Below are 12,625 nucleotides of genomic sequence, written 5' to 3'. Positions count from 1 at the left end.
TCTACGTTGCTTGATGACGGCCCAAAGCTGTGATATTAGTCAAGGCTGCCCAACTGAGCAGCTAAAGCCTTGAGCTTAAGGCCACTTTCAAATACGATGAACAGACAACTCCAACCACAGCCAGTTGCAAAACAGAGGTTTGGAGCAGCCCGCATTCCCTTGGGGTCTAAAGGGCACAGATATAAACGAGAGCTCACATGCAGTAGCTGATGTGGCCAAGATTTCAAACCCTGATCCAACTCTCAGCATCAACCAGAGCTGAATCAAGCATTAATGCAGCAAAAGTGTATAGCTGCTTATAAAGGTTAGGAGCCACTTATCTACAAAACAGAATCCACTTTCTTTGTTATTGCTTGGATGGCAACTATCAACACTGCACTTAGGGAAAGAAGCTAAACAAGCATTTGCTTTAAATATAAGCAAATAATGCTGTATTGTTATTATTGATTAAAAGATGAGAAAAAGATAAAAATCACCGGCCTTTGTTTCATTAATAGAAGAATGGGACTGAAGCAAACGCTGGCATCTCTTTCCAAAGTATCATTAGATAAATATACCTTCAAATGGCGCTCCAGAGTTGAAAGAAACCTGACATTATCCGCAGCTTCTACATGGTGTTTGTTAAGTATATTTAGGACCAACTGCAAGTTTTCATTAAGTCCAGATTCAGCTTCTTTCAGTACTGCCAAGACTTTTTTCACTAATGGCAGCTTTATTTGTTCATGGAGAGCACTTAAAGTTGCATTTCTTTCACGCCACAGGTCAATTTCTGCCAGTGGGCCGTTTCCCTGCAGATGGCAACAATCAAGACAAGATATTTGAACTCTCCAGGCAACAGAGAGAAAATTATGACCAAGATGGCATTTGTTAAACCTTCTGTTTCAATATCCTCAGAGAATTAAACAAGGTTGCTTTGGAAGTACTTCTACATAATACAGGCATGAGAACCTTCTGAAATACATAGCACTCTCCTAAGAAGAAATATTTACCAATACAGGCTCCAAGTGTAAAATACATCCAGCATAATCAGACTTCTGAAGTCAGCTGGGTTCATGCAGGCAGAAGGCTACAGCCACAATCTTACAACTGTTTATGTACATGAGTAATTTAATGTACATGAGCAGGCCCATTGCTTGTAATCCCTAAAGTTATCTTTATGTATAATGGTGTGCAGAATTACATTTTACAATGGGAATTTTTTTAATATTGATGATGTTTCCAGGGAAAAATTAGTGCTACATTAAAATGGAATGTCCCTGTCATTTTTACTATTATTTAGAGTTATCATTTTCATTTCACTCATTGTGGGATAGCAAATAATGGTGCATCTGCAAATAATGGTGCATTCTGCAATAAAGGGCAGAATTCATTATCCAAGTCTGTGTTTACAAAGACTCAAAAGATATCGCCAAGATAAGGATTCCATTTACATTTTTCTTTTATATATATATTTTAGGTCTGTCAAACGATTAAAGAAATTGATTGTGATTAGTAGCGCAGTTAAAAAAATTAGTCACAATATATTGCAATTTAGCTGGGCACTGCTAAAAACTCACAATTATGCACAGAAAAACTCAAAATTATGCAAAATTAGGCAGATACTTTGGTTGTCCAGGGGGTGGGGTTGGAGCCCTGGAAGGAGGGGTTGCCCACAGGGGTATCTGAAGCCTGGGAGGGAGGGGCCCCCCGCATGCCCTGGCAGGATGCCCAATCTAAGCAGGATCTCTGCAGAGCTGCCCTGGGCCCAAGGCACACGTCCCACATGAGCATGGCCCCAGCACCAGAGGGCTCATCCTGCCCTTGCCCCAGCAGCAGCAGCTGTTGGGCAGCCCAGGCTAGGGACAGCTACTCCAGCCCTAGCCCTGGCCCTGGCCCTGGGCCCAAACTTCCCTGCTTACTTGCTCATCAGGTCCCAAGTGGCCCCAACCAGCCCTGGGCTGCCTTCCCCAAACCCCTGGCGCTGCCAACCCGGCTGCTCAGGGCCCTGGATTGGGATTGTGGGTGGGTGTGTCCTTCCGCCTTCCTGTTGAAACTCGCTGGGGCCCACATCCTGCTGGGACCCACACAGAGCCACCATGGCTTAGGCTTGGGGCGGTCTGGGACCGCCTTGGAACTCTGGCATGAGCTGCCTCCGAGCCCATGGGTCCCCATGCATCCCCAGTCCAGGCCCCCAGGGAGTGGTGGTAAGAGGCAGCTGATGCCAGCAGGTGGGGGTGGGATTCCTGCGAAGCCACCTCCCGCACCCCTGGCCTGCGCCATGCCGCACACCCGGCCCCATCCCAGAACTGACAGAACCCAAGCTGTGCCCTGCACTGCCACCGCCACCAAGCCAGACATAGCTGCCACTCTCCTCCCCATGCTGCCTGGGCTCCTGCTGGGGCCCAGCAGGTCCAGTGGCTCCGTGAGGGTCCTGGCAGGAGCCTGAGTGGCGCAGGGAGGAGGGTGGTGGTGTCACTGGGTGTGGCTCAGGCTCTGTCAGCACTGGGCTGGGGCTGGACATGCTGCACGTCACAGGCCAAGAGTTGTGGGAGGTGGCTTTGTGGGAACCCTGCCCTCACCCACTGGCAGCAGCTGCCTCCACAGAGCCACAGGAAGCAGAGCCATGATCACCACTGTTCCCCAGGGACCCAGACTGGGAATCCACAGGGACCTGTGAGCCCAGGGGCAGCTTGTGCCAGAGCTCCCAGGTGGTCCCGACCCACCCTGAGCCAGATCTGCGGGGCCCAAGGGTGCTAGGCAGCCCCGCGCCACCTTCCCTGAACCCTCAGTGCTGCCAGCCTGGCTGCTCGGGGCCCTGGATGACAGTTCTGCATGGGTGCCCCAGCTAGTCCAACACTGACTCCCTCGTGCCCCAGACTGCCACTCCACAACACGCTGAGTTGGGTCGGAGCAGCCCCAGGTTGACAGGCTGATGCCTGGGGGCCCCTGCCTGGGCTTAACATACTGCAGTCCTGAGCGCAGGTACAAAAGCTGCCAGAGTTTATTGCTATGTGCTAATTGTATGTGTAGATGTGAGCAATGAGTACTAATTGCATCAGCAGACTGAGATCACAAAACTCACTTTACAGAGATAACCAGAGATAATCAAGCAACAATGTCAGTTGAAGACAACTTTTCATAATTGGGGAAGATGTGCATTGACATCTTGAAAGTGAGTGGTTTTATACTCCACTACTCAGGAACCATGGAGTTCTTTCACTACCTTTGGTTTGTTTTATATTAGTTAACGGATGAAAATCTGACCCCTTGGGCAATCAGTTATGTTGAGAAATTAAAACTGAATGCAGACTGGTCTTGGGAAAAAGTTTCAGTACACTGCTGAACTGTCTTCTATAGTACTCTGAGGTTATTAGCCGTGTTACCTGTGGGACTTTCTTCAGCTGTTCTTCAACAGCTGTTGATATTAATGTTAGCCAGGTCATTGCACAGTGTTCCAGTTTTTCAACTACTTCTGCATTTGCAGCAAGTTCATCCACCTCTGCATCTAGATTTATAGTGGGCATATCCAGTTTAATCTCTCCTGTTGAAAGCAAATGCAACAAAAATAACCATTTTATTTTCACTACCTTCTTTTTCTTCTCATTCCATCATGTATGAAGATAGCTGGCATGCCTGCTGCTCACACCATCAGTAACTTAGACTAAAAATTACCAACTGGCTCAGAATTATGAACACTAAGCTGTCTTGAAAACAATTTTTAAAAACACTCATGTGTCAGGGCTGAACCCAAAGTCTTCACATTATCCCACAACTACCTCCCAGGGTATTTACAGTTTCGTTTACAGCTTCACTTATTTACAGCTTCCTCTAAGGCATCTGGAGCTGGCCACTGCCAGAAATGGGACACTGACCTAAACAGCCCAAAGGTCTGATATCATCTGGCAATTCATATGTTCTCCTCTCCATTTCCCCCACTCCATTTGATTGCTGGAAAGCAAGTGAGGTTTATTGGTGCTCTCTGCCCACCCTTATGCTCCTGGCTATTTGAAAGGATTTTCATGACAGATCTGGTCCTTTTGCCCCATGCTGTTCCAAATGTCTTAAGCCAGGGGTTTTCAACCTTTTTTAATGAGTGTACGCTTTCTGGTGGGTACCCCTCATGAACTGCAGCTGGCTGACAAGCTGGGGGGAGAGGGGGTGGTCCCCAGCAGCCAGTTGACAAGCAAGGGAGGGAGGTCCCCCGTGGCGGCACACGGTGATGGCGTGAGGCAGCAGGAGGTACCTACCGGCAGCAGCATGTGGTAACATGCTTCCTGAGTACCACCGCTTCTCCGCACCGCTGCCACCGCATACCCCCTGGGGCCTTCCCAAGTACCCCCAGTTGAAAACCCCTGTCTTAAGAAACACACAATGCTCTTGTCACCATGAAAGAAAAACAATGATTAACCTTTGAATCTTTCCAGGAGCTACTTGCAATTCCAGAACCACAAGTTGAGCATGCCTATTCAGGGATGAATTCCTTTCCACCATCGCATGCTGTAAAATCAGAGTAGGAGTCTGTGGGAGCTAGGGTGGGGAGAAATACTTGCCTTCAATCTGTTGTATTGTCCGTTGAATGTGGCTTAGAAATTTTTGCATGTTCATTAAGAACTCATTCCTCATTATCTGAAAACTCTGGGATGCTGCTAGGTGCTCTTCCTTTTTTGCAGCCAAGTCAGCCTCAGTTAAATGCTTGTGTTCCATGTCTGCCTGTTCAGTGTCTGGAGTAAAGGCAGATGACTCAGCTTCAAATTGATTATGGGACAAAGCAGGCAAGAAAACCTGAAATGCAGACATGTGATATACAGGATGTTATTGACAACTCTAAAAGATCGACAACCAGCCCCAGTGTTAACTGTATGGTGAACAAATCTTTGGAAGTTCTGATCTACCACAGATGGAAAAGGAATCTTACAAAAAATGTGTGACCATATAAATAAGTACAAGCATAAGAGGATAAGGCAAGCATATAAGAAGAAAATTGGAAAGGCCACAGCAAAAACTAAGATACAGCTAACAAGTGCTGGGATGATGATGGGGATGTTCCTGCCTTGAGAAAGGGGTTGGCTAGGTGACTTCCTGAGCTCTTTTCCAGTCCTATTTTTCTATGATTCTCTTATTTCTTTTTGTCTCATTTCTTTATGTGTTTTTTTAATCTTTTTTCAATTATGAGGAGTAATATCCCCATCGCAAATTCGTGTTTTGTCGCCCTTCCTTACTTGAAAGCTTCCTTCACTCTCAACTTCCTCTCATACACAAAATAAAGGCTTTTTATTATGTCCCCAAACTTCTCTCACACTGGAACCATACTATCCAGTTATGGCTCCCGCCAGATCCCTTCACAAAATCCTGAAAGGAAATCCCAATTAAACATTTCATATGTACTCAGTACTGGGGAACCAACTACCATGTACTGTACCCTGACAATTTGGTCAACAGAATACTAAATTAATACTAAACCTCTAATAAATAAAATAGAATACTAAACCTCTAATAAAAACACCAGAAGAGTCCATACACAAAAACAGCAATACCTATACCTGTGCAAAAATGTTTTTCAGCATCAAGAGAGTGTGCCCATTCAGTAGGCCAAACTCTAGCATTTCAGGCAGAACTTCATTAGCTTCAGTTATGTCATTAGGTTCAGTTATTGTTTCTAGACAGAAAAACAAATAATTAGGGTAAAATCAATTATTTGGTACAGAAATCAGCAATGAAAGCTCGTGGAGGTAATGCATAAAAAAACAATTCCGTGTTAGCCCTCTGAAAAGTTCAATATAGCTACTAGCAAATTGCATTTGAAATGAGTTAATTCTCAGCTTGAAAAGACTACAAATGCCCTTGAAAAGCAGCAGAAGTAGATGAGATGGACTTCAAGAAAAGGACATTTGTGATCAAGTGTTATTGTTCAACTACAGGGTGGCTCAGTGCTGGGTGGAGGCCCTGTTTTAATCTCTTGCTTACTCTTCAGAGGAAATAAGAGAATCTTCCACTGAACTGGTTGAAGAATGACCAATCTTTTTGCTGTAAATTGTGAAACTTGACAAAAACAATGTTTCAGGTTTTTTTAAGAAAAATTTAAATGAAAACAATTTGCAATAAATATAATTTATCAAGGGCCACTTGGTGACCTCCAATGATAGAACTTCTGGGAGCCTTCAGACATGGATTGAAGCCATTCTCTGACTCTGGTTTAGGGTTAGGATTAGTCCCAGGTGTTTGTGGGGGTGCAGATTTGAGGCTAGCTGGCTGCACCATTTAGGTTACGGTGGGCGCATCTACACGTGCATTAATGCTCCAGAGTTGCTGCACATTTAGTACCTGTAATGACAAGTATTAACTTAATGCGCAGTAACTAGTGCTACTTGCAGTAGCGCCAGCACATGCTTTTTTAGTGACACTAATGCACAGGAGATTAATTCTACTGCACATTAGCAAAATAGCATGGTTTTTGCCGTGACGTACCGATGTGCAGTAGAATGAGTCTACTGAGCATTTAGCTTCTCATGTAGATGCGCCCAGTGAGAGCTATTTGGCAACCTCTGTCTAGGATTACATTTTGGGCCACCAAGACAGGGTCAGGGATTTGGACCACACAATGGCTAGATTTAGGGTTCCTACAGTTTGGAATAGACAGTCAATGGCTTTAGAATAAAGTCTTAACTGTCAATATAAGACCTGTGTTTTACATACTGCTGCTATTTATTAGAATTGGGCCCATGTAAACATTCCCAGCCCACATAAGAGATTTAGGAGCAGTGTAACTTTCATATACAGCTTTTCATCTTCAAAGAACTTAACAAAGGATGATCATCATCTATAAAATGGAAAGATTAACACAGACAGAGTAAGTGACTTTCCACAGGGTTAATGTTAAAACCAGGATCCCAAGTCAGAAGTTTCTGGCTCATAATCCCACTTTGAGAACATCCCCGCCTGGTCGTGATGGATATGCATTGTCCAATATCCCAATCATCATCATTTCCTAGATCAGCAGTTTCCAAACTGTGGTACACGAAACCCTGAGCATACACAATACATCCCTGGGGGTTACACAGGAGAAACCCCAGACTTAACAGCAGATTTAATTTTCATTATAATAATAATTGGCATTTAAGGGGTTAGACTAGAAAACAAATGCTGGTGGAGCATTTGGCAGTTGGTAAATCTGGAAGGGGGTATGCAATAAGAAAACGTTTGGGAGCCTCTGTCCTAGATTAAGTGTTTTCTTAACGTAAACATTTAAAATGTTCAGCTGTAATTTAACCATGAACAATACCTCTTGTATCCCTGAGAAAGAATATAATATCATCTTGTAGAAACTCTTCAGGGATTTCATCAAGAGCCAGATGAAAATACAGGTTGGAAACTTTCTGTTTGATGATTTTCTGAAACAAAAGAAAAACAACATGCCATATAATGAAATGCAAGAGTTTCTTAAGCAATTTCCACGACAGATCTGTTTTTCTAGCAACAGTACAGAATCAATTACAGCTGTTACTTCACTTTATCTGTGTTACTGGCCCAACTGAAGCACCAAAACAAAAACAACATTTTTAAAAAGTCATGGAGGTAGGAGCACAAATATTCCAGGTTGGGAACAACCAATGAAGGCTAAAAAACTATCAAGACATTTAGAAGAGACTGTTTCAAATGAGAGAAAAGCATGATAGCAATGAATGTTGCCTTCAAGGAACACATAAGCACATTCCCCATCACTCAGGTAGAAAGAAAAATGATAGAGTTCAGGAAAAGACGAACTCATACAACAAAGCTAATTAAATGAACTCAAATAGAGTCCATCCTGACTGCCTTAGTCAGGTAAAACAGCAAACAGCCCGTGGTCAAATGCCTTGTGCCTCTTTCCCACAGTATTTATATTCATTGACTAGAATTAACTATAACTTTGGTGTCTATTTTGTGCAAACACCTCAGAGGGCAAATGGTGCAGTAAGTAGCATTCATTGTAACCATCAGGATTCAAAACTGCACAATTTGCCAAGTAAACAGAGAAAGGATGATCATTTTTCTCTGAACCAGCAGACACAAACCACTGCCAAAGGCTTGACAAACATTGGTAATCATTGGTCTCAGATGGAGAATTGTGCACCTGTATTGTGTTTTTTATATTGCTCAAGAAAACATTCTGACTACTATGTAAGTTTGCCTGAAAAAATCATGTTTATGAAGCCCAGGAGCAGAACAAAAGTAAAATGCAGTAGACTCACTCGGACTATGCGACCTGCATCGCTCAGGATTCCCTGCTCCAGTTCGCTCAAACGTGACACAAAAGACAAACGTGACATATGAATTGATAGATTTCTTGATAGGGTTCTTGATAGATTTCTTGATAGAGTTCTATTGATTGCATATTCTGAAGTGCTTTTCCGTTCTCTCTCTAATAAAACAACACACAGAAGGAAAAAAAATCAACTCTCCAAACCAACCAAATTCAAATTATACAGTAGTGCTGGACTAAACAGACAAACATTTTCTTTCATCTTTACTGATCTCTTTCACAAAGCAGGTGTCCAGGTTTTGCATTAATCACACCATTTCCCAACACATTTCTCTAGAAGTGGAGCTCAATTGCATTCCCAAGGGCTAGTCTACACTATGCAGGCACAGACCCTAGTGCAGATATGGCATATGCCAGCAAGAGGGAGTTTACCATCTGCAGCTACACCACCATAAGCTTAGGCTACAAAAGCCCTCTGCAACTGGTAAGGCTGTGTCCACAGTCAGGGTTTTGCTGCCACAGCTACATCAACTGGACAGTGTGGTCTTTTCACACCCCTTTGTTTAAAACATCTAATGCCTCCAGTTGATTTGTTATGGACCAAATAGATCTGATGCATTTCAAAACATACAGGTGTGCTTGTAAAGAAGCCGAGTAAAATATTTAGGGCTGAGTCACAGTTTGTGCAGCTTGAGAGATGCTGGAGGGAACGAGCATAGAGGGGTTGTATGCCTAAGCAGAAATGGCACCAGGCACTACGCCTACTCACTACAGAGCCTCTGATCACTCTGATCACCTCTCTGTGAGACTTGTTTCATTGCTTTTGTTGCATAGTGTTTTCAGCAGCACTGACTGCTCCTCCTTGTCCCCAGGGACTGTTAAACTACAGCACTGTGACTGCCTTCCATACAGGTACGCAAGAAGAAGGTAGGGGAGTGCCATTTTCCCCAGCAAACCCCTGCAGGGACAGCCAAAAAATCCTTCCCTGAATCTTCTTGGGCTTCTTTCAAACAAATGGACTCCGGATATTCTGTAAGAAGAGCATCCTGTCACAGCAGTTACAAGGGTCAAAGTCATTCCAAGTCATCAAGCACCAAATTACACAGACTTGAAAAATTTAACCCTTTTGAGAGGTATTTCAGATGAATCAACATTATTACCAAGGTTCCAGTGATGCATTATATCTACAATACCTACACCCAATACCAGGACTCTGCAATTAGACTTCTCAAAAGTAATTTTCATATACAGGGGTTAGCAGACAGAAAAACGATGCTTCAGACAGGTCATTACTAAGATAACATGTGTAAACCAGGTCTGTGCCTTTACCTTTAAAGAAGCACAATCATTTAACACAATCACATTTCTGTCTGAAAAGTTCTCACCTGTTACTGATCAAGTAGTATTTATAATCACTCATGCTGAAATTTGGAAAGTTTTTTTCTACTTTTTTCTTGCTTGGGGATTGTGCATTCTGTTGCTCACCAGTGAGTTTGTTTCCTGTGTTGTTTGTGCTTCACAGAGCAAATGCCAAACAAAGAGACTCAGAGGCTGGTACAGTAAATGCAACTATTAAATACATTTATTAGACTGACCAGATTTTCACATCTTAAATGTCCCTTATATTAAGAAGGTTTGAAAGCTGCGATAATCTTACTGAGGGCATATTGGCTGAAGCCTAACCCTGAGTCTTTATAACTTATCAAAAGATCACATGATCATACTTACTTTCTTCTGCAGTCAAAGAGCTGTCAAAATAATCCTCCAGAGGGTTGTGCGAACCTTCCTCCTGGTCATCTTCAAATGCACTTGTCTCCAATGTCTCTATACAGCATCATGAACAAAAAACAGGTGCATGTAAAACATGAACAACACTTTTCCTGGTATCTGCTGGCTGTGCAGTAGCTCGTTACTACTGCGCAGTAGTATCACGTGTGACACGACGCTCCTGCGCGGTAGTAACGAGCTACTGCGCAGTCAGCGTCGCCTAAAAGCCATTCGGAGATGCTACTGTGGCAACGTTACCACGCAGGCATTTAGTACTTGCGTATACTGCACCGGAGAGACTGCGCAGTAGCACCACTGAATGGCTTTAGCAGACACAAGTACTAAACGACTGCGCAGTAACTCCACGTGTAGATGGAGTCCCACAAATCTGAGCTGGGGACGTGTGGGCAGCGATGAGACGGGGGTGTAGACACACACCGGGTGCAGGTGACATGGACGGATGCCCACGTGGCTGGACCTGGAGAGCGCACTAAGGGGCCGGGGGCGGGACGGACAACCGTTGTGAAACGCAGAGCTTTGGGGGAAGGAGTCCCCGCCGTCCGGTGGGTCCCATGCACAATCCCAGGAACGCCTGGTAACAGTGCCGGATGATGACCTATCCGATTTAAGAGGCCCCCTGCGATAAAAATACCCCACAAGAATGGATTTCCATTAATTTTTAAGATAAATGCTTGTTATTTCTGCGCAAATTTATGAGCTCAATCATAACTGTGGAGCCATATATATATATATATATGTATATTTTTGTCATATTACAACGAAAATGTCCAGTGTTTCATTCTTATTTGGAGGCCCGTCCCTTAAAGGGCTCTGTGGGGGCTGCTGCCGGCGCTTTGGTGCCTCGAAAGAGAGAAGCTGCAAGTGTGAGGCCCCGGAGCGACGGGACGTCAGGAAGAAGAGGGTTTCTCTGCAGAGGCGTTGTCACGCGGGGGCGCAGCCGGCCCCGCTCACCGATCTCCACGTCGCGCTCCTCGTGGCGCAGCTCGGCGCGCAGCAGCAGGGCGGAGGCGGCGGCCGCGCCCTCCTCGCCCGCGTCGCTGCGGTTGAGGAAGCGCAGCAGCTTCTCCGCCTCCTCGCCGTCGCCGCGGTTGAGCAGCTCCTCGAAGGGCGCCGGGTCGGGCAGCCCCAGCGCGCTCAGCGCCCGCTCCCGCACCCACTGCACCCGCACGTCCTCCAGGCTCATGGCGGCGGCGGCGAGCGCTGCCCCTGGCAACGGCCGCGAGAGGGAGGGGGGCGGGGCCGGCGCGCGCTGCCCCGGGCAACGGCCGCGAGGGGGCGGGGCCGGCGCGCGCCCAACGGTCCCTCAGGCGGCCCAACGGTCGCCAGCGCGCGCCAACCGTCGGTCTTCACACCCTGAAAAGTTAAAACAACCCCTCAGAGAGGGGAAGGTGCCAACCCAGGTGGCATCCCCCCCACCCCAGCACAGCTTGTTAAATCTAAGAGATTTAGATGTGGGAGCCTGGGCAACTTTGGGGGAGCTGCGGGCATGGGCCCCCGTGGCTCCCCGTGCCAGCACCGAGACCGCGCACAAGGATCCGTGGTGTGCAGCAGTGCTGGACTTAGGCTTCAGCTATGGTTTAGGGCTTTGTGCTATGAAGGGCCTCGGAATAAGGGGGTGGGAAATGGACTTTTTCGTTCTGATATGACAAAAATAGCTTTAGGGTTAAGCTAGTTTAGGGCCTCACTGCGAGGGGCCTCTGGATCAGGGAAGAAACTGGACGTTTTCATTCTATGACAGAAATAGATATATATTTAGGGCGCCCATCGTAGACGACAGTCCCGTTACCCTTTGTCCTCTCTTGACACGAAACCCACTGCCTTTATGTCCTCTCTTGAAGAGAAAAATAGAGGTCGTAAAAGCATCAGGTTTCGTGTCAAAAGGCAGAGGAGTAGAAAACCGGCATGTCCTCTACGATGGCCCCCCAACGTCTATTGGGCTCCACCATTATTATTCCTATTGAGTTCATGAATTTGTGCAGAAATAATTCCTCTTAAAATGTCATGAAAGTCCATATTTTGTGGATGATTTTGATCGTGTGGACACAGCTTAGGGCCGGAGCACGTCCCGCTCGGGCACTGGTGGAGAAGCGTCCTGCCCTGCAGCCAGGGGTCCAAGCACCGGCTCACCCCTCGCTTCCAAATTACCACCCAAAATGCCGCAGCATTGAAACATGAGGCAAGCAAATGTCCGAGGTACAAGAGCCCAGACAGCTGAAGGAACAAGACACTACTACACAATAATAGCCATCCATTTTTCCTGTGGCACGTGGTGGCTGAGAGCAGTGTGGAAAGGCAGATCGAGCAGGATTTTTTCCTCTGTTCCTCTCTCACTGGCAGCCAGCAGCGTTTCGGGTCTAGGAGGTTTTGATTCAGAGGCCGTGCCCCTTGTACCCGTGCTCGGTAGCACCCGATGCCCCTCGCCTCCCAGAACGTGCCCAGCCCGGTGGAGCCCGGCGAGGCCGTCAGCGTCCACCGCACCTGGTGGCAGCGAGTCCCACGCAGTAGTGACATGCTGGGTGACAAACAACATCTGTGCGTTTAATTTTAAACTGGCTGCTGACTCATTTCGCTTTCTGACCCTTAGTTCTCATCTGGTGAGAGTCAATCATACATCCCTAT

At 46.1% G+C, this 12,625-nt stretch overlaps 1 protein-coding gene across 1 annotated transcript in view; it reads right to left on the bottom strand.

The window, feature by feature from the left end:
- Positions 1–11,211, bottom strand: part of DNAH10 (dynein axonemal heavy chain 10) — a 79,529-nt gene extending 68,318 nt beyond the window's left edge. Inside the window, exons 1-8 of the mRNA XM_006263700.4 lie at positions 10,958–11,211; positions 9,947–10,042; positions 8,208–8,377; positions 7,259–7,367; positions 5,520–5,635; positions 4,530–4,761; positions 3,363–3,520; positions 558–788 (exon numbers count right to left, since the gene is read on the bottom strand). Coding sequence (XP_006263762.4) covers positions 558–788; positions 3,363–3,520; positions 4,530–4,761; positions 5,520–5,635; positions 7,259–7,367; positions 8,208–8,377; positions 9,947–10,042; positions 10,958–11,189 — 1,344 coding nt within the window. The 5' untranslated portion in view covers positions 11,190–11,211. The remainder of the gene's footprint in view (positions 1–557; positions 789–3,362; positions 3,521–4,529; positions 4,762–5,519; positions 5,636–7,258; positions 7,368–8,207; positions 8,378–9,946; positions 10,043–10,957) is intronic.
- Positions 11,212–12,625: the final 1,414 nt, after the last annotated feature.

The sequence above is a fragment of the Alligator mississippiensis genome, chromosome 10, assembly GCF_030867095.1.
Source record: "Alligator mississippiensis isolate rAllMis1 chromosome 10, rAllMis1, whole genome shotgun sequence".
NCBI classification, from domain to species: domain Eukaryota; kingdom Metazoa; phylum Chordata; order Crocodylia; family Alligatoridae; genus Alligator; species Alligator mississippiensis.
The sequence above is the reverse complement of the archived record's forward strand: the minus strand, read 5'-3'. Positions and strand labels throughout refer to the sequence as shown.